Consider the following 22,659-nt stretch of genomic DNA (forward strand, 5'->3'; position numbering starts at 1 on the left):
AATTCTCTTTCTAGAGGTATGAGGTTTGTTATTAAAATCACCACAGGTTAGGTAGAGGACACCTTGATGTTCTGGTCTGTGTGCAAATCTGTCTTTTGTTTGGGTAAAGCAACCATAACCAGACCATCTCTACACCAGCTGGCAGTTTTACTGTCTTTAGACATTGTTCTTAATTATTATGTCTTGATTCTGATCATATTTACCTCCAAGGGCATCCCATCTTTTAGTCCTATGGGCCTTTCATTATTGTTATCCTGAACTCAGAGCTTTTTCACCCTAAAAATGTTTAACTCCATCCTTCTGACATGACATGAGGTGGAAATGCATTTCACAGTATCACAGTATCATCAGGGCTGGAAGAGACCTCACAGATCATCAAGTCCAACCCTTTACCACAGAGCTCAAGGCTAGACCATGGCACCAAGTGCCACGTCCAATCCTGCCTTGAACAGCTCCAGGGACGGCGACTCCACCACCTCCCCGGGCAGCCCATTCCAGTGTCCAATGACTCTCTCAGTGAAGAACTTTCTCCTCACCTCCAGCCTAAATTTCCCCTGGTGCAGCCTGAGGCTGTGTCCTCTCGTTCTGGTGCTGGCCACCTGAGAGAAGAGAGCAACCTCCTCCTGGCCACAACCACCCCTCAGGTAGTTGTAGACAGCAATAAGGTCACCCCTGAGCCTCCTCTTCTCCAGGCTACCACTACAAGGACCTTGCCGTGTCGCCTGCTGTGACACTCATGATTCGTGGCTTTTTTTCCCTAGCCAAGATGAAAAACTGAAAACTTGGTGAACAATATTTTAGATCCGGACCTGCAGTAACTTCTACATCATGAGAAAGTGGTAACCACCTCAATCTTAGGTAATTTATTTTATTCTTAGATGATGCATTCCACTGTAATTTAAATACTTGGTTTTCAAAGTTCAGCAGCCACAAGCACAGCTGAGAAAGAAATGAACAGTGGGGACCAGAACAGGTGATCCTGTGCTTACAGGAGATGTTAGGAGCTGAAGCACAAATCCATAAAACCAGGTACAACAAAGCCTAGTTAGCTTTTACCCAACTGCCTCAGGAAGGTTCTTTATTGCTTGAAGTGTGAAACAGAAAGTGGGACTCCTTGCAATGCAGTGCTTACATGCACCTATCTTAAAAGCTAATAACTCATCCATTGAAGTCTGTTTGCTGTCTGTTGGAACTGTTGCCATACAAAGATGTCCCTCCAAGCAGCAGAGACAGCAAACCACTTCTAGAATAAAACAGCTTTCAGGAATGCATGAAAACGCTCATACATGTTCTGTAAAGGATCATTCACTCCCTCCCTTGCAAGGGAATCAAAATGTCATCCAACAAATCTAAATATATATATATGTTTAAATCTAGATGGCAAAATCTCATGAAAGAGGGATTAAGGAATCTGGAATAGTTGTTAAAAAACTGCACAGGACGAACCTGAAATGTCAGTCTTCATCTTTTCCAATGTGAAAAGCAGAGTTATTCTACCCATTATTACCTATAGTATCCTACACATTCTTCTCCAAAATTATTATGGTAGCAGCTACAATGTGGTTTAGCCAACCCACAGCACTGCCTTTACTATGCTTCAAAAAAACAGGGCAGTAATTCTCACAGCAAGACTCCCCTGAGGGAAGTAACAGTTACTGCCCACTCAGGTTTGTTGGAATATGACTAAAAAAAACAGACACCCAACTTCACACAGATTTTTTTACTCAACCATTTAAAGAAATCACACAACCTAGAGGCAATGTGCCATTCTGTCTCTTGCAAAGCTGTTACTGAATGATGCGTTCAGATAAGGGTAGGAACACTGCCATTTAAACCAAATCAGAGCAAGTATCTACCTTAGTTCACAGATCTCAGAATCAAGACAGTACATTGACTATGTTGCTAAGGCAATGAAAGAGCAGCCCACACTCAGAAGGAAGAAAAGACAAGGTAGCTACATGGTCAGTTATACTTAAGACAACACCACGATACTCCAGTTATGTAGGTATAGCAAATACCTTACACAAGGGGGAAGACTGAGCAGCTGGTGTGGACAAGAAAACCCTAGAGTGATCTGCAGCAGCTCAGACTAGAGCTGCAATGGAATGTATCTGGAAAACACAAGTACAGCCTCCCCCTCTGCCTGCCTTGCCTGTGTGGTGGCTGTAAGAACAGCATCTCACCTATAACCGAGAAAACGCAAATGAATCTCCTTGCAGTTCCAATAGAATCTCAAGGTGTGGCTTACACAGAGATCACACAATCAACAGATTTAAAAGCTCAGGGAAAAGGTACCTCAGGCATATCAGCTATGAAAAGAAATTCAGTGACAGGAAAATGCAGAAATAAGAGCAATAGGAGCAGGATTCTGTCATTGCCTTTTTTTTAAAGGTGCCCTCAAAAGGGAGTTATTCAACATGTACCTTTTATTGCAAAAAAATCAAACACGAGAAGTCCTTCAGGGCACAGCAGCTTTCTCCAAACACGAGCTAGACAAATTACCCTCATAGGAAACATCACTGAGATGGGACACCTGGAGACCACAGGTCCTCTGGCAGGCATTCCAGCAAGCTGGAAGTGCAGAATAGTTCAAGGTGATAAACCACACAGACCTCTAGCAACAGAGGTTTTGCAGAAAGCTGAGGTCACTTCAGCTGCAGCTGAAACAGAGCAACTGTCAGCTCCTGCCAGTGCAGCAGATTTACAGTGTGAAGCAAACCAGCTTCCTACAAACATTGCTGAGCAAATGCAAGTATTAGCGTTGCAGCAAAAGCTTGGGCTTATCTGTTTCAGGTCCACAAAAAGGTCCAATAAACAGGCAGCTTTTCTAAATCTTCTACTTCTTCTACCTTCTACAGAGAAAGGCTGACCTGCCAGGGGTGCCACACCACCACCAGTGGTGGTCTGCAGGAGGAATAACAGGGCAAGCACAAGCCAGACAAGTTTGTCAGTAGAGAAGGGGCAGCAGACAAAAATACTGACCCTGAACTCCTTCGGTCTTCACCAGATTCAACTTTTTCTCCCCTGAAAGATTCTTCCATTTCAGATTTGTGCTCTCTCCTTCCCAGCAAGCCACTTCGAACAGACAGGAAATTTCATTTCCCAGAAGGACACTAAGGACAAGACCATCTCAGGTCTATGAAAGGCTAACATAGTGCAGGGACACAACCGAAGCTGAAAGACAGAAATACATCACATGAGCCAGTGGGGCTAATTTCCCAAACCTCTGCCATAGGAAACCATGAAATGCACAGGCAGGAATCCCCTCATGAACTTGCCAACCAGTTGCCAAACTAGTTTGTCAGAAGTCCCTGATCTGCCAGTTAGGAGAAAAGACAGGTGTTGTACACTTGGGTTATTTCTCACATACCTGAGCAGCTTGTAAGAAATGAGCAACACAGTGTGTAAAATGCTCAGCCCCTTATGCATGCATGCACCCAGCAGCTGCAACAGGCACTTTGTACAGGGTGCAGCCCACGCTGGCACAACAGGAGGGGCAATACAGGGAGATAAACCTTGCTAAGGAATGCTCACGCACTGTGTTAAGTAGTGTGATAATTAAATCGTTAGTCACATTGACAAGTGGGTGGAAGAGGCTGGAAACGTCTGATGCAGTTCGCTACAGGCAATTATAGATTTACCGGTGATGCATCTGTCACACACAAAGATGGGCTCCGACCCAAGTATCTGCAACAGCTCAACTTTAGCCCATTTCCCAGAAGTAAAATGGAATGAAGAGACCAGCTCTGCATCTGCAGTACTCTGCAACAGCCCAGACCCATCACCAACCTACCACATGAGAACAGCTGTGTAATTTTACACAAGTATTCATCCAGGCAAGAACTTGCAGAGGCTAATACTGATCCAAAGATCCGGGAATTTCCCTTCTTTAAATGCTCCCTGATAATACTAACGAGTTAGGTAGCGTTTATGTGCCCCTAGTCCTGTTCTGTGGCTCATCTTTCTTGGCTACTGCACAACAAAAGCCTTGCAGGCTCAACGGCGATCTGACAGCAGTTTGCTAAATACTTACGGCTCTCTTCGGTGAGCATCTGCCACTCACACAGGACTAACTCACCTTTGCAACAGTTTAATATTTATGCTGAAGTGCAAACCTGAAATTAATTGCGTTCATCTTAATGAACTAAAATTTACATGGCAGACAATGATGACAAACTGTATCTTTCACTCTAGAACACTAGCCCCGTTTCACTATCAGCCTCAAAATTCCTCCACACAGAGCAGTATAATTAGGAAGTTGCAGGGAAAGAAGACAAATTGTAACTAATACTAGAGACGCCTTGCTTGCTGTGCTGGTACCATTCCCCAGAGAAGCCTGTGCAAGCTAGTTCTTTTCCTGAGTCCTGAATTCTCAAATTCTTCAGAAATTAACTGTTCCTAAAGGAATCCAAAGGTTTGCAGGGGGTCTGCATACTTGCTGCTTCCTGTGACAGGTCAGCTTGTAGGGAACAGCAGTCGGTAGGAATGCAGGCAAAGAGGACAGGACTCACGCAGACAACTGAGGTGGGTTGGTTTTCCCCAAAGACATTTTATTTGAGAAAGTTGACAAAAATCCCCCAAAGAGTCATTACAGGTAACTCCATACCAGTACCCCCAGCCTGCTCCTCAGTAATCATACCAATACAGTGGAGATCAAAAAGCAACACCAGAACCATGACAGTGTAACAGACACCTGGGAAAAGTTATCTTTGTATTCAAGTAAGGATGGGGAGAAGATATCAAAACAGACAAGACTGAAAAGCCTCCTTCTTGCAGTCTCTTTTTTAAGTTATATAAAAATAAATGCAAAACCTTAACAGATGGACAGGCTTCAAACTGTAGGACCTAAAACTACCTTCAAATTGCTTCTGTAATTCAGTTCTGTGGCATTGCTGCTCTTCTGCACTGTAAGAGCTTTCAGAAACGTACAAGGATAAAATGGATGCAAGGGCAGAGGAGTGGACTTGGGTTCTTAATATGGCTTCACCAAAAAAGGAACAAATTAAAAGCAATCTGAGCAATTGCCGATGGGACTAACAACTTCAGGTGCTTGGCAATGGCAAAGAAGAGGCAAAGTACAAATGTATTCAGGTGACAGGTCATCCTTTCACCCTCTTTCCTATTGCCTCACCCTGGACAACCATTTCCTACCCAGCAACAGATCAGATTCAGGTCAGAAATTATAAAATCATGCTTTTTTTTTTCAAAATGGTAGTCCAGGTCTAGGGCTGACAACTCCTTCCTTAGTTATAAGTGTCTAGGCATATGACACAAAAATGCTGTGCTGCTGAACCATTTGCTCTTAAGGAATGCAGAGAAGGTAAAAGAATTTTAATCACGGTCTCAAAACTGCCTGCTTTTTCCCAATCTGTCTTGTTTAACATCATGCTATCTGGACAGCTGAGAAATGATAAGAAGCTGCCTGCTCTCTCTGTAGTAGTCAACAGGAGAGTAACAATTCTGTCAAGAGCAGACTTCTGTCCAGACTCCACTCAGACACAGAATTGGCCTACTGCTATCCTATACTGCTTTTCTGAGTTCATCCACATTCTTCCAGTAACTCCTCTGCCAACCCACAAAGCAGCCCTTAAACTGTCAGACCTCAAAGCAGGGCATAAGCCCTCGTGCTCCACATGAGCAGCAGCCCACCTTGCTTTGAGGTCTCAGCAAAGGAGATTCAGCCAGCTGCCAGCTGGACAAATGCCAGACTGTTAGGTGAGATAAGTCTCCTGTTTCATCTAAGACCAAGTTTCCAAGCATAACCTGGTCTTAATTGTTCTGTGACTGTATCTGACTAAGGCCTCCTGTCTACACAAAAGGCTGTCCCTGACAAAGGTTTTCAGGAAAACTGCTGCATTGTTTCAGAACAAGAGAGGCAAATCCATGTTGGAGCAAGGGTGGGACCAAGGCTGGACAGCTCATTTGAGCAAAATAGACTTCTCCTTTTTGAGCTCAAACATGTCCTGAAGCCTTCCATCCAAGGCTCCCCTTCCTCCAGGCTGAACCGTCATAAGCTCAAGTGCCCTGACCTGTCTGCACAAGACACCAGCTCCCACAGGGAGAAACACAGAGGTCCACAACAGGAACCAAACCTTGGACCTCCCTCTATCCTCAGGCCCTGCTGGAACAACGAATCCTAATGCTTTGCACTCATCTCCATATGTATGAGTCTTAGCTCTCAGCTGGTCAGAACATGGAATGCCCTGCTCTGCTCTGGTGCTAGCTACGTGGCACCTGAAGAGCTCAGCAGGGTCAAGCAGCTAAGAGTAACACTACAGTCACAGACAGATGGGAGACATCATCAAGTCAAGATTATAAAAGAGTAGACAGCGCAAAAACTTGCTGCAGCTGTCACAGAAACATCTTTTTTTATTTAATCGCTGCCCCAGGAACCCCTAAACCCATCACAACCTCCCCCACCCTCAACATCCAACAGGATTTCACAAGTCCCCTATTGCCTCCAATGTTTAGGCTCCCCTCCCCATTTAGGGTCCAAGTTCCCATAGAAAAGCCAGTGGGTATCATCTGAGACAGCTCCAGGAGGCCACGGCTGTGTCCCAGCAGTGTGCAGCTGGGTCAGAGAGGGGAGAGAGGAGGACTTGATCCTTTACTCAATTAGTTTCTTGGCCTTGAAGAAGCGACGCAGGTAAAAAACCTGCCAGGTGGCCAGTCCGATGAGACAGCACATGGAGAAAATGCTGAAGTACAGGACCCGGGTGTTTGTTGACTCTGAAACAGAAAACAAACCACTGCATGGGAGTCTCACACTGTAGAAAAGCCTCAAGAAGGCAAAGCTCCCAGGACTTTTCTCTCCCCAGCCCTGTGAAATTTGAAAAGCAAAGTATCATACAGCATGATGGCAAGGGCACTGAAGCACCAGCAGTAGCTGAGAATAAAAGCAGAGGGAACAATGAGAAGGATAATCATGGAATCATAGAATCAACCAGGTTGGAAGAGACCTCCAAGATCATCCAGTCCAACCTATCCCCCAGCCCTATCCAGTCAACTAGACCATGGCACTAAGTGCCTCATCCAGTCTTTTCTTGAACACCTACAGGGACGGTGCCTCCACCACCTCCCTGGGCAGCCCATTCCAATGGGAAATCACTCTCTCTGGGAAGAACTTCCTCCTAATATCCAGCCTATACCTACCCTGGCACAACTTGAGACTATGGTTAATGGGTAACACTAAATGGTATAAAGTAATCCATGTTAGGAATGGAGACAGAAAGAAACTATTTCTATAGCTGGGACACATGATACGCACTGACTGCTTCAGAAGGAGAGAGATAGCAGCAGGTTTCCCTTACTAGGAACAGGACAGGCAGAGACCATTACAATTGCTTGATCTCCAAATGCTGTCCTAATCACGCAGTCAGCAGAAGTAAGGGGTCCTCAGAGCCCCATCCCTCTGAAGGACCATGTCATCTCTTACCATTTGTGTCTCTCATCTCCTCTTCTCGTTTCTTCATATAGGCAAAGTCATTAACAATGGACTCTGAAAGGTCTTCCAGCCGCCTCAATTCTACTTCCAGAGGCTTCAACTTCTCCACTTTGGCAATCTAGAAAACAGAAGAGTAAGGCAATCACTGAGCCAAAACCAAAAGCTCCCACGTGAGATTTTACTGCCAAGTTTGAACCACTCCTCCTCACATACTACAGATCTGGGGCATCCTTCCCCTAAGGAAACGCCTCTACAAGCCAGAAACTACCATTGCATAAAACACTATCACTTCTCCCACCTGTTCTCTGAGAAACACTCTCTGCTACTCCTACACAGCCGAGGAGCACAGTGTGCCTACAAGCACAATTCTTCCTTATTCGGCCTAATGTTAGCTTATTCACAGTTGGCTTCTGAGGAGTGGGTAGAAGAGGGTGCCACATGACTAAAGCTCCAGTGAATAGAACTTGCAGATTGAGATACAGGTGACTAACTTGCATACGACATTGTGCTATAGGCACACAGGATATTAGCACCCAGACTCACTTTGCTAACTGCTGCCACACGCCCCAGAAAGCCCAGGCAGGCTGACTCCCAGTAGTAGCAGTTTGATTATACCCATAAGAGCTCAAGGTTTCTCATTTAGATTGACAACCTTCAGGGTTGCATGCTCTTGGTAGGGATAAGGCAGCCACAAAGTGTTCTATCTGCCTTCAACCACCAGGTGACGCTGCTGGCATGCTTAGGGGGCGAGCGGGCTGCCTCCGAGCCCCTTGGAGAGGAAAAGTCACTTCCCTTCCTAAGAGCTGGCTTTGCAGGACACCGTGTGCCCCTAACTCACAGATCTGTATCGCAAAAGGGAAAGTCCACCAGACAAAAGTGATTAAGAGAGGGGAACATCTTCCTTATGAAGACAGACTGAGTGAGCTGGGGGTCTTTACCTTGGAGAGGAAGAGGCCGAGGGGTGGCCTCATTCATGTTTAGAAATATGTAAAGGGTGAGTGCCAAGAGCATGGAGCCAGGCTTTGCTCGGTGATACCCAGTGAAAGGACAAGGGGCAATGGGGGGAAGCTAAGGCATAAAAATTCTCTATGAACATGAGGATTTTTTTTTTCCCTGTGAGGGTGACAGAACACTGGAACAGGCTGCCCAGGGTGCATGTGAAGCCTCCCCCTCTGGAGATAGTGAAAACCTGCCTGGATGCACTCCTGTGTGATCTGGTATAGGTGATCCTGCTCTGGCAGGGGGGTTGGACAGGATGATCTTTTGAGGTCCCTTCCAGCCCCCTAACATTCTGTGATTCAACTGGAAAGCACAGTCCACAGCAGCAACTATTTAAAGTTGAATGTGGGAGCAACATGTCCCTGCCCTGCTCCTGGCTGCAACCTGACTACACCTTTTGTAAAATCCATGACACAAGGACACTGCCAAAAGGAAGCCAACTGCAATTTTTGCCACTGCTACAGCATAGGATGTGGGTCACTCTGGCTCTTGTGTAGTATTTGTCACTATTACCAACAAACGACAGGGCCTCTTTTCATGAAAGCCACATGTTGTGTCCCCAAGGGGCGCAACAGAAGACGAGCTACAGAAAACACACTGAGCACCTGCAGGTCTCCACGAGTCCCACAACCACACAGACATAAGCCGCAGGACAGCATCCCTCAGTGGTCCAGGTGCTGACAGGCAAGCAACAGGGTGTTCAAAGTGAAGACCATCCCTGAAACTTCTAGAGGTAGCTACCAGGGCGTCACAGCCCATCTGAAGAGATGCTCGTGATCAAGCCAGTGCTCAGCTAATCAGCCATTTGACTGAAGGATCTTCACATGACATGTATCCTGGCAAGCTGCAGGCCATCAAGCAGTCATCTGAGGATTTTTATGCTGAGGTGAGCTGTGTATTACAGCTCTGCCAACACAGCAGTGTCAATTTTGGAGTGTGTTCGTGAGGAGGGGTAGGAAATGGGATGTTAAACCCTTCCTGCTTTCTAGCCAGTAGGTTATACTCAGAAAACCCATCATCCTGGGCACATTACCTGACAGTAGCTTTGCTGGAAAATGAGCACCACTGCAAATGTACCTATGGCCCAAACTCTGCTAGTATAATGTCTCAGGCAGCTTTACTGACAAGCTAACCCAGTACTGACTGTCTCTGTTATCTTCCTGAAGGGCACTTATCCTCACTCACAGAAGGCTACAAAGGGTCCACTGGGAAAAAAACATGGCTTGCCTGCTCCATCCTGCATCACTTCAACTGCTCTTAATAGGTGTAGCTATAAGCATCCAACAGCTACTTTTAGTTCTGCGAGTACATCAAGACACACATCCTGGAATCTCTTTCATCCCTACTGAAGCCCACATGCAAAAATGCTCTGAGGGATTTTTGCAAAAAGCCCTCCAAGCACCTGGGATGGGTAAAACTATCATCCTAGAAGAAACATCTGGACCACCAGAACAACCAAGAGGAGAGCTCCACTGAACATTCTCACGGGCCACTCGATGATGTGTCAAAGTCTAGCTCACTTCCTAGTATAGAAAGAGATATGCTGTAGTGAAGGACTGACAAGTGGCTGATCTGGAAAGGAATCTAGATCACCAGACTTTCTTTGTGCACTCTGAAAAGGCTTTTATACTTTTTACTGCCTCCATTCCTACTTAGCATATGAAGAAGGTTATTCCTCCCTACTCCAGAGAGCTAAGGAGTGACAGTACCATAGTTAGGTTTTATAACCCAGTTCACTCTCCCAGTTGCTTTGCTCCATGAACATCTGAATATAACAAAGCTCATGAAGCTAGGCTTGGACATCACCCCTCCTCCATATATCTGTGCACATATACACCGATATCAGTGACTGTCACTCACCTCCCTGCATCAAGTTTCCTTGCAGCAATTAAAAAAGAACTGAGGAGGAAGAGAGGTCACTGATACCTTACAAGTAGATTAATATCACAAGCAAAAGGCTCAAAGCAGCAGCAATTCCAGGAGAAAAACCTGATCAGCAGTTCACCCCTCGAGGGCCTTATGGCAACCCGTCAAGTCAACACCCACAAACACTACAGCCACCTGGGCAAAGAGGATGATAAAGAGAAAACAAACTGCAAAGTACTGTGGCTAAACATTCGCAACAGCTGTACAAAGAGTAAACTAGCTGAAGTCCACTGCAGCCACACAGCTCAACAAGGCTTGACATGGACTACCACTCCAAGAGGTCCTCACAAGTCACAGATGCTTGTCAGTTATACCAAGATCTGCATTTTGTATCAGGTGGGATTGCAAGTGTAAATTCTTTTCCTCACGGACCTTTTCCACCGATCTAACTACACTGTCAAGCATAATGGATATTGTGATTCCCAGACAGTTCTATCAGCACAACCAGCGAGCAGAACCTTTTGCATAGGGACAGTGCTTCTAGGTACCACTTAGAGTGTGCTGCAAGGCTGTATTTAAAGAGATTACATAAATGCAGTCACCATAATCCTTGCAGTTATGCTCTTAGGGGTCATCCCATAAGACTGCAACGTCTTCTGATCCTTCAGTAGTTGACTGCCAGACAGCTGGCCCAATGATTGCTTTACTCTTCCCTGACCTCAAGTGCTTTTTGACTCTCCATGCAAAACGCGCACTGGATTGACATCAGCAATGATTTCTCTGCTCCCTAATGACCAAGGAAGTGGACACAGTGACTGCTATTCCACATGGCTGGCTCTTGAGTTTAAGAAAGCTGCCAAGATGGAAACATTTAAGCTTTATGCCTATTTACAATGTCACAACTTCAAACCAAACACCCACTTTACACCAGCTACTACTCTGCCAAACACCTTTACATTGATACAATGCCAGCTCTTAGAAATGCACAAGCACCATTTCAGGACTGCTGAGCCAGTGCATCTTACAGTCAGGAAGGCAAAAACAGTAACAACACAACTTGACCTTTAGGAGGATCTCATGTTAACCTAAAATGCCTTTTGCTGCTAAGGCTGGGGAAACTTTACATCTCAGTCTCTTGCTGCCTCTAATGCCTATGGCCAGAAGTTAGGTCATGCTGTCATAACAAAGAAATTCACACATTAGGCCCCAGTTCCTAGAGTACAGAATTAATTTCAGTTGACTTTTTTTTTCCTCCCTTAACAAACAAAGCTTCCCTGGAATTGTAGGCTGCAGACAGGCTTTCATCACCGCTGGGAAAACAGCTTCCCATCATGAGCCCCAGATCTACAAATGGCATCACGTGAGTGCTGGGAAAGGGGGGCCTCCAGTGCAGGCAGCCAGGGGACATACCTCCTCGTAGTTCTTTGCTTCAACTCCATGCTTCATATCCAGAATCACGAGCTGGTCCGGCATCCTCCCTGTTCCTGGAAGCATAATGAAAGGATTCATTGTGCAAAACATTCAGCCTGCCAGGAAATCACCAGCCTTCCCAACCACTGAGGAAGAACTCACAACATCCCTCCCCTTCTTCCATGTCTACAGCTAACTGTGGAGGCAGCATAGTCCAGCCTAAAAATACAGAGACTTCACAATAAATCCTGGCTGAAGGAGAGCCTCCCAAAAATAATGAGAACAAGCTGTAACTAAAAGTGCTAAGTGCATGTAGGATGCAAATCTGCAAAACCAGAGGATTAGAAGATGAATACCAGCTGCTATGTGACAGCCTGGCGAAAGACAAGCCACCAGAGGGACAAACATTCAACTGTAAAGCCCACGTTCATCCTAGCGGGAAGTACATCAGCAGCTTGTCAAGGTTACTGGGGTTGTAAATGATTCTACATGCAAAGGAGCAGGAGATAAAATCTTCTGATTGAGGAACATGGCTTACAGGGACTCCTGACCCTCACACACTGCAGTTTCTGCAGAAACAAAGGCAATCCCTTTCCCAGCACATCTTCTCAGGGAAAGAACAGCTCAGATATGAGACCCACTCTGCTAATGCAAGCCCCAGGATGGCAGAAGACTTCTGATGCTGGGAAAGCATTACTTCAGAGAATGGCTATCTGGAGCTGCACAAACAGTGAGCAGGAGAATGCTGTGGTCAGCAGCACAGTAGGTAGTTTTAAAGGCTGTAACCCCCAAGGCAGGGACACCTACGGCTAACAGCTTCTTTTAACTGCTACAGACTGTAGCAGTCTGTAGCAGCCACCTGAGGACTGCATGCAGTTGTCCTCAGGTGGCTGCTAACAAAATACAAAGTCTGAATTCACTTACACTATGAATTTCGTCATCTTTATCCAGGAGCACATCCAATACTCATACTTTGCCTTAGGAAGTTGCCAGGTGGACACCACATCAGTCCACAAAACAATTCAACGTACATGCCACACCAGGTCACTCCCGTTAGAGCTAGGAAGGTACTCCAGATAGAACAGCCCCACATTTTTTCTACCCACTGAACAGCTCTTCAACACCAAAGCAGAATCATTTCCACCTACTTCTGGCAGAATATGTAATAACCTACTGAAAAGGTGTATCAACTACAATATGTTTCTTTGGGTTCTTGAGGGGTAGAGAAGCTCAAAATTCAAACCAGCTATGTAAGAACCCAATGCATAAATCAGGATTAGGACTGCCTTTTTTGTTTGTTTTCTTACAAAAGCCCAGTTACTGTAAAACCAAACTTCAGGCCCAGCATTTTCTCTGACAGGCTGTATCAAACAACCCAATGCTTCTTTCTCCAGCAGGCTGTGACTGTTTATCCCATACATATACCAGCATGACTGAGACTAACAAGTAGGATAGCCAAGAGTAGCTGCAGGAGACAGTTCAAAGAACAGAGTTCAGTGAGAGGGGTTTTTTTTAAACATCGTTTAAATTACAGCAACTTGGGTGGAGATCTGAAGCTTCCAGGAAGACACGAGAAAGATGAAAAGGGCAGTGAACAGGAGAACAGAACTGGAAGGATTAATTTGTCAGGCTGGAAAGGCAAGCTGCCAAAAGCCAATAAGAAAGCAAAAAACTTAGAGCTGCTGGGTGAAAAAGGATGGAGAGCAGACATTTTGCAAGAGGTTAATGCTGTCAGGGACCACTGTGGAAAAACTCAAGCTACTCTTCTACAAGTTCAGTGAGCCCAAGGCACTAGGTATCTCTCCTTGCACTTGTCACATCTTCAGTAACGTCCTGGTCCTCCTGCAGCCAGAGCTCACCACAGCAGCAAAGAGAAAAGCAGTTAACTCCCAGAGATCTTACACTAAATCAATACCTACACTCTCCAGAAGGTCTTTAAGAGATCATTTCACATGAGCACAGAACTGCTGCTCCTAATTTGCAAAGTCACTGAGAAAACAGGATGGCTGAACACAATGCAAAACACCTTTCCCACAGGAATTCCAGAAAAAAATGACCCGTAACATTCTCAAGAAAGAAAGAGATAAAGATTAGCACACAGGAAGTGTCCTACAGGGAAGCAGGTAGAGCAGGCTGGGCTGTTCTCAGAGACTGGCACATGGTGTGAGAGTAAGTGTGCCTGGGAACAGAACACTGGTAAGGAAGACAGGACCCTTCCAACCTTGGGAGAGAGGAAAAAAAAAGCCTGCAAATATCCATGGCTCCAAGGAGCACCTTAATAATTCCTCCATTCAGATAAGGTGGACCTTCTAAACAGGATCTCCTTCTCACTTCCTCTTCCTCATTTCTGTGGTTACAGATTGTGAAATCCCAGTTGCTTAGACTCCTCAGGTCCCAACGGCTCTTAATTTCCTCTACCAACTGTTTTTCTCCTTCAGTGCTCCACCAACATCCTCCTCCTTGGCTGCCACACTACAAGTCCTGACCACTTGCTTGGTGAGACTGTGGAAAAAAACAAACTCCTAAAGAGAAACATGGGGATAAAACAGCATTTGGTCAGTTCCCCCACTCCCATGCTGACCTTATAGAGGAAACAACACACTTCCGTGTGATGTGTGCTGTGGTTACTTCTTAGCTTAACCAAGTCCTGCAGATGATCAAGCCTCACAATGACACCTCTGTTACATTAATACTTCCTTAATTTCCAACATAGGTATGGGAAATCTGAAGATACTCATCATGCAGTATCTCTCTTCAGCAAGGAATTTGGGTGTCTGGGTCCAAACCAGAAAACAGCAGCTTTGAGGTCCCTTAAGACAAAGAATCCGGAAAAGAGCTCAGCTGTTCAACTGAACAGCTCTAGATTTTGGCACCTTAACACCTCACTGGTCACTGGACCAAAGCTGTACTTTAAAACATTTTACTCTCTTCAGTACTGAAAGCTTTAAAGAAAACTTGCAACAACACAAAGGAGCCAGGAAAGACATTTGCTACCACTGAAAGAGCTATAATGGACTTGATCTAGGCAAGAAACTTCTGGTCACAAGTGCTAAAATAGGAGTCTAGGCACAACTAAAGAAAGAAGTCTTTCCTACCTCAGTGTGTGGTCACATGGAAGCTATGAAAGGACTTGTGGGACTGTCTGGAGACGTCCCAAACACTCAGGTGTTGCATAGTAAATAGCATGAGTCCCAGATGAGTCACTAGAGCCTGCATGTGTCAATGTGTTACACTGCATTTGGAAGCCTTGCCACTGGATGAAATAAAAGCATTTGGGGTCCCTGTCTCATCTGTAAAACACTACAAAAGAGGAGGTACAAGCCAAATACTTCCCAATTCCAGCAAAGATAGCCTTCTGTTTCTAGAAAGTTCTCTTCAACTTACAAACTATTTGTACCTTATACATGGAGCAGAAAAGCAAAATATCTTATGTCTCCATAGATTCGAGGAATGCTGCTAGTGATTGCCCTGTGAAATGCTCTGGGATCTCTTAAGACCTAAGAGCCAGGTGGTCCAGGAAGCAGAACTCTGTCAGTGATCACAAAAGGATGCGAGCACCTACAAACTTGCACATGCTCATATCACCACCAGTAAGACTAGAGCCCAAGTGTTGGCTGTTCTCAGCACATTTGTCCTGAAGTTGAGACCAGCCACTCAAAGCAGCACATGTGTCACAACCACAGGAAACCAGCCACAGCACTCTGCAGAGCAAGTGCAAGGCTGATGTTCTGCTCATTTCCCCTTCCCTTTATTGACCACTTAGAGTAGTTAGGGACGCAAACCAAGGCCACGTACAGACACACCCCCCAGCCTCAAAACATGGTTGCTAAACTAATGCAGGGTTGCTGACAAGTACACATTGTAGAGAGATCACATTCCACCAAATGCTAAGAGATAATCATCTGAGTAGAAAGACAGGGTCCTGAAGATGATGGCATCCTGCTCTGTCCTAACTAAAAGGCGAGGAGAAGCATGAAAAGGGAAAAAGAGGTATGGTTTGCTCCCCAGTAGAGCTGCTCATTGCAGCTGTGGTGACCTCTGTGGGAGCAACACAATTCCCCTTTTCAGAGGAAACCCAAGCACTCTACATAATAGCCACAGAGGATTACTTCAAATGCAACACCGACAGCAGATATTCTGCAGTGAGACTCCTCACAGTCTCTGGGAGACCATCTTTAAAAGTCAAACTGTTCTGTGGACCACACTCACAATCACTTTATTCATGCACACCCCTAATGCACACATCTACATGAACTTGTTCAGAATCTAGAAGCAGCTAACAGACCTTTCACTTACCCACAGGAAGCTTGCTTTCAAAGCATGCCTCAAACATATCATAGTCTTCAGTGGTGAAGGCAAACTTGCCCTTAGTGGCATCCTCTTTGGCATACAGGATGTGCCCAGCTGAGTCAGTTATCTGTAAAACACAACAAGGGTAAGGATCACAGTTGTTTCACTGCCTTAGGCTCATGCTGCCTGTGCTATTCAGGAAGAGCTCTTGCAGCAATCGCTTTGGATCCGCTGCATTTTCCTTTCAACAGTTTTCCTCCTTTCTCACAACTATACCAATGCCTCTTTTCCTCATCCTTAAGGCAGAAATGTCAGAGTGTCTATAAGGTAATTATTAACTCCTGGATTAAACAAAAAAGAACTCCATCTCAAAAACCCAACCAACAAACCCCAAAACCACATCAATTCCTCTTCCTCCTACAACCTCTGAATATAGTCTACATTTAGGAACTCCAGCTGAACCAAACTGTTATTCACTGCCTTCTTTTTTCCAAGCAAAATTCATAAATTTCCATAGCAATAATGAAGAAGCCTTATGAGAAAAAAGAAAAGACTACTCATTCCGTAGAAGATGGAATGTAGAAGCACACATCTGTCCCTCTAGAAATAAGTCATCAGCATGGCCCCGAGTTATACAAAGTTTGGATGCAAGGATCCATTGAAGTGGCCACTGCAGAGGACAATTCAGACTATACAGACAGACTAATGACTGCTTTGTGCTAAATCTCTGAAATAGTAGTAAGAACAGGCTAAAAACACAGAAGATCTAAAAAAAGAGCTTAACCAGAGTTTAAAGAAAAGATGGACACATCTATCTTAAAACAGACTTGAGAGTCATTGTGCTTGATTAAAGACTCCATTCACTTGAAACACTGACCCTGGAGATGAGAGGGAAAAAAATGAGGTGCAACAACACTGCATAAAAATCAACAGTGTGTATTCCATGGGAACACTTCCCCATCTCTCTTAATTCTGTCCTTTGACAAGTAGGCCTGAAAAAGCATGAGTGCTACAATTATAAGGTATCTTTGGAAGTCCTGGAGGGGAAGAGACTACAAAGCTAAGGAATAATTTTAAAGCTACGTAAAGACTGAAGCACACAAAACAATTTATGATGTGGAAAATGTTTAAGTCAGATATTGCCCTTTCCTCCATCTTAGAAGAGAAAACCAGTGCCAGTTACCAGTACAAAAGCCATACAAAAGGGCTATTTACCCCAAATTAAGGAAAACACTCTTCTTTATTCATATTAGAACACCTACTTAACTCCCCTCCATGGAACAGTACTCATTCCGGTGAGACTACACCTCAAGTACTGTGTTTGGTTTTGGGCACCTCATTATGAGAGGGATGTCAAAGTGCTGGAGCCAGTGCAAAAGAAGGGAAACTAAGCTGGTGAAAGGCTTGGAGAATAAATCTTGGGAGGAGCAACTGAAGGAGATGGGACTGTTCAGTTTGAAAAAGAGGAAGCTGTCTACAGCTACCTGAAAGGAGATTGTGAAGAATTTGGTGCTGGTCTCTTCTCAGAGGTAATTAGTGATAGAGCAAGAGGGAATAGCCTCAAGCTGCAACTGGGTAGGTTTAGACTAGGTATTAGGAAAATTTTTTTCACTGAAAGAGTGGTCAGACATTGGAATGAGCTACCCAGGGAGGTGGTTGAGTCATCGACCCTGAATGTGTTTATAAGTTATTTGTTGTTTGAGGATATGGTTTAGGGTGAACCTTGTAGAGTAGGGTTATTGGTTGGACTTGGTGATCCTGAGGATCTTTTCCAGTCTGAATGTTTCTGTGATTCTGTGACAGTACCGATGCCAGCAACCTAATGGACTGAGAACAAAAACAATAATAAAGGATGCTGCCTTGGACAAGAAAAATAATAAAATATATAAATCCTTATACCTCAGAGTATACAACATAAGAGGCAATACTTTAGGACGAGCTTCCTCTGCACAAGAGGTTATTCTGTAATTTTCTGTTACAGGGTTTGTCGTATCTACCTTTGCACCATATGGTATTTGTGTCAGCATCCAAGATCAAGAAGGAGCACCATTCCCCTGAGATGCAATCCCTGCTCAAAGCTCTACCTGCATTCGAGTGGCCAGCAGAAATAAGCACAGCTGCGCAGTCAGGCACAGGCACCTGCTGTGCCACCCCCGTGCCACCATAAGCCCTGAACACAAGCCACCAGGCTACTGGAAGCACACAACTCCAGTTAGCAGGCCCTGCTGGAGTGCCCGATGGCTGCATCTAATGATGCAGACACTGTGTAAAAGCATGTGTTAAGGCCACCACACAGTGCAAACTATGCGATGGAGTGGTCCCAATTAGCCAAGCTGCTGGCCTCATCACAATAGCATCACATAACCTGCACACTGGGTTCTCCATCCCAAGAAACAGTGACACGAACACGGTACAGAAAGCTCTCCAACATCCCTATTATTTTGAGTACTATTCCTTCAGGGCTTTGTAGACACCAGAGCTAATCTTTAGTTGGAGGATATTATGCTCTTTGATCCATTTTTGCCCTTTGCAGCTCTGGCAACAGCCTGCTCGTGAACAGGATTCCGGACAGTGAAAGCTCCGCTATCCGCTTTCATCAAAGCTGAATAGCGTTACCCAAACCAGCCCAATACACTGCCCATTCAGCCGGGCCTGCGGGGGTGGCAGGAGCTGCTAATAGCCCAGCCAGAACACTTGTGGGGGAGTGGACCTGAAAGAGATTTTTCATGCTATTCTAACGTTATTTACGGTAATGCAATCCCCTACAGACAGGGCATTGTTTGCCCTTGACCAACGGCCTGACAGTTCCCCAAACCTCGTGCCCTGACAATGGGGCAGAGGCACATGGCTGGGCCCAAGTGAGCCCTCAGCCGCCCTGACGCAGCCCCTTGGCAGCCAGCTGGCAGAGCCCACGGATTCCACCAAAACAGAGGGTGCCACTGTTAGTGACGGCGTATCACACACACGCAACTGAGCTCACCAGCAGGAGCTGAACTGAGCCTGGCCAGAATTAACTGCCCACCTCGTATAGTCGGTGGCCTGATCCAGAGGACCAAGGCAGACTGTACGCTGCAGAAGCAGAGACCATCTGCAGACGTCACGTCCTGATCTAACCTTTCCCACACAGACACAAAGAGAAGGCGTGCATCTAGTAGAGGAGCTGCAGCACTTGCACAAAACCCAGCAGGCTGGGAGGCCACAATGCACCTGAACATAACAAAAGCAAGAACTGCATAAATTATTCTTCCTTCTGTGAAGCTTTTCAGAATAGTACAGGAGTTTCTTCTTTTGTTAATTTTCATATTGCAGTTAGAATAAACTAGAACTTCCATGAGCAGTCCTAGCTGGATACCAGCTTCAGCAGCAAGGCAGGCTAGGACCCAAGTATGGGAGTCATTGTCTCACCACCTCTCTAGACAAGCTCCCTGTCACAAAAGTGAGTTTTGAAAGAGACTGTGGAAACAGTTGACCTAAGAGTGGGCAACCAGAGAACCAGGAGGCTTGATCACCAAGCCCTAAGAAACAGAGGGTAACTCAGTACACGCACCTTACCAAGCAAATCCCACAGCAACATTTTAAAGTATTAAAGCTGCTTGGCTCTGCCTGTACATAGACAAGTTTCCTCTTGCAAATGATGTAAAAACAGCAAAACAAGACCATTAAAAAAAGTAAGACTCCAGAAATAGCTTTTGTAGCCACAACAAAGCATAATTGCCAACAACCCAAGGCTGACTGGGGTCTGCAGGCAGATGTTGATAGGGCAACTTGACTTCAGGAGACCTCCAACACTTGCTCAATGGCACTGAGCTCGGACACTCCTGAGCAGACCATTCTGTGTCTGTTTGCATGCTTACTTTTGAAGCTGTTGGGAGATTAGTCGGAAATAAAAAACAGGCAGAAAGCTACTGTGAACTGATTGTGTAGCAGTAGACCTTACTCAGCCAGGTGGGAAATTCAGAGAAAGCTTGGAGAAGGCAGAACGGGGACAGAACTGAAGTGAAGCCGTTGAAGTTTTAATAGCTTCCAGTGCACCTAGCAGTGCATTAAGTCACATACAGTCTGCTGACTATACTACCTACAAGGTCCTTTACAATAACTTTCTTCCCTGAAGCAAATACCTGCCTCCTTAAAATCCATGTGAGCCGCGATGCACCAAGACAGGAATAGCCATTCTGTGCACCAAAACCTGGTTTCTACACCCCCAGCTTGCCCTTTCCCTGCGGCCTGCTGCTCCATCGCACCGTGCCCAGTCCTGCGCGGGGACGGAGCCGCTGGAAAGCCACGTCAGCTTCTTTCCTCCTCACACGCTCCCTTATCGCGGCCGCCCGCCCTGCCTTCAGCGCACGGCTCAGGTGGCGGCTGGCGGGACAGGACTTTGCCATGAGACGTCTGGGGGCAAAAAGCCTGTATTTGGCTGGAGCCGAACGCTTTCCCTGGTCTCTCGGGAGCCGATGCGCGGACGGCAGAGCCTGGCCGCCATGGCGGCCCCTCGCACCAGGCGGGCCCCGCCCCATCCCTGCCCGATGCGGCAGGCGTAGGCGGCCGGGCCGGCTGCAGACCCACGCGTGGATTGCTGTCACGCGTGGGAAACGTCACTCACGCCCCGCCCCCGCGCGGCGGGTAGGCGGGGCCACACCGGCCGGCACGGCCGACCCCCGTGCCCCAGCCCCGGCCTGTGGCGGCGCCTCTGCCGCGGACGCACCTTGAGGTTGGCGGAGGGTCCGGTGGAAGATCCCGGTGGGGCGCCGATCTCGTACTCGCCCGTCACCAGCGTGTCACGGTGGATCTCCTCCCGCAGGCACTTCCGCGCCTTGCCCGGCAGCTGGAAGGAGATGGGCCGCACCGGGCCCACCAGCAGCAGCAGCAGCAACAGCGCCAGGAACGGGGCCTGCCCCAGGCGGGGGCGGCCGGGCAGCGGCAGCGGCATGGCGGCGGCGGCTCCTGGTGCGGCACGCCGGGCCTCCGCCTCCGCCACACGTGACCACGCCGCTGCCTGCGTCACGGCGGGGCGGGGCCGGGCGCAGCGCAGCTACAGCGCAGCGTCCCCCGAGCCCTGCGCTGCGGCGCGCTCGGCGCCTTCGGCTGCTGTACGCGGTGTGATGCGGGGGCAGGCAGCTTAGCCCTGCGAGTGGGCTGTGCAGCTATTAACTAATGGTTAATGCCGTTAATTCCCGAATAACGGCCGACAGTGATTCATGGTTCCTTCTGTTAAAGAACTGAGCAATTAGATTGCTGTGAGGCAGAGGCGTGCTGGGGAGGGACGAGAGGTGTGAATTTCACAGAGACCTCCGAAAGCAGATGAAGTCCTTCGCTGTGAGACACACTTGCTCTTCATGATTTTGGTTTGTTGGGGTTTTTTTGTGGTTTGGCTGGTTGTTTTTTGGGTCCGTTGCGCTTTGTTATTTTTTAGTTTCTGAGTAATCTCCCCCTTGGCTTCTTCAGCCAAGAAAATGGAATTTTATCTTCTTGCTTCTTTACTAATACTGCACAACAGTGGCAGAGGTATGTAACCGGGTCTGAGAGCAAATAAAATCATGATGATTTTTCAAGATGGTCAGAGGAGTAGTTTTTTCTTCCTCTGTCCAGTTCACACCTACATTTCCTCTTTTACCCCTTTGTCTGTATTACTGTTTAGGAACACCATTAAGTAACACCCCCCCCAGCCAGCTCTAGACCACTGGCAGCACACAGTGCCAGCCTCTGTGCCTCAAGGACCCAGGTACAGTCACTGCCAGGGAGAAGGTGCATGACTGGAAGAAGCAGCTTTCCCTGTGGTGTAAGCTGCCTTTGCGCAGGAGTACAGGCAGAAGGAACACTTTCCAGGTGTCCGGTTATAATCACAGCTGCAGTCAGCTTCTCCGATCAGCTGCAAGCATTCAACTGTGCTAAAATGTAAGAAAAAGCAGGAAGTAAGAAACAGATAGTGGCACCTCCAGAAAATACCATTGCTTTTTTATCAGCTTGGGGGGGAGAAAAAGTGACACTATTGTTTTGCTCTTATTTTTTACACATCACCATTTTTCTCTCTCTGGGTGAAACCTGTCTTTAGTGTCAAGCAGTAACTAGGAATTGGTACAAACGTCAATCTGAAGAGGCTTAAAGCAACAGGCTTAATGCCTGGATGTGACCTGTCTTGATGTGCACGTGAACATTAAAGCCAGAGCACTTCAAGAACAGGCTTGAGCTCATATTTACTAAGACAATAGGATGAGGCCCTCCATATGAAGTAACAGAAACTAAGACAAACCAGACAGAGTTGGAGTGACCTCCTTGATTAGAAGGAAATGAAGTGAACTTCACAGAAAAAAAAAAAATCACATTAGACCTTTGCCCTTCATAGAAATGACATTTTAGGGAAATAACAATTTTCCTTACCAGAGAATCTATCAAGTAAAGGTCAACTGTGCTCAAATACTCAGTTTACTGTTTTACTTTAAGTTCCAGTTTATTGCTTGAAACAGGGTCTATGGTCACTTATTGCACATTTCAATACATCTTTATTCTTCTGGTTGTTTCATAAACCTTTCCTTACTTGGACAATTAAACTATTTGCTCACTTAACCTTAACAAAAGAAACATTTAGCTCTTTCTGCAATATCTGAAAGCATATTTGCACAATGAAAAAATTCTTTCCGTTGCAGCACTTAAGG

General features: G+C 46.3%; 1 protein-coding gene across 2 annotated transcripts; it reads right to left on the reverse strand.

Moving 5' to 3' along the window:
- Positions 1-4,529: 4,529 nt before the first annotated feature.
- TMED10 (transmembrane p24 trafficking protein 10) lies at positions 4,530-21,003 on the reverse strand. 2 transcript variants are annotated; one of them, XM_064149904.1, is made up of 5 exons: positions 20,712-21,003; positions 16,016-16,136; positions 11,720-11,793; positions 7,436-7,562; positions 4,530-6,729 (listed from the first exon to the last, which is right to left on the reverse strand). In XM_064149904.1, exons 1-5 carry the CDS (start codon positions 20,934-20,936, stop codon positions 6,608-6,610), a joined length of 669 nt encoding a protein of 222 aa, XP_064005974.1. In that variant the 5' UTR covers positions 20,937-21,003; the 3' UTR covers positions 4,530-6,607. The 2 variants fall into 2 exon arrangements, with proteins under 2 accessions (XP_064005974.1, XP_064005967.1); XM_064149897.1 differs by lacking the exon at positions 20,712-21,003 and adding an exon at positions 20,251-20,507.
- Positions 21,004-22,659: the final 1,656 nt, after the last annotated feature.

The sequence above is a fragment of the Pogoniulus pusillus genome, chromosome 1 (assembly GCF_015220805.1).
Source record: "Pogoniulus pusillus isolate bPogPus1 chromosome 1, bPogPus1.pri, whole genome shotgun sequence".
Lineage (NCBI taxonomy): Eukaryota > Metazoa > Chordata > Aves > Piciformes > Lybiidae > Pogoniulus > Pogoniulus pusillus.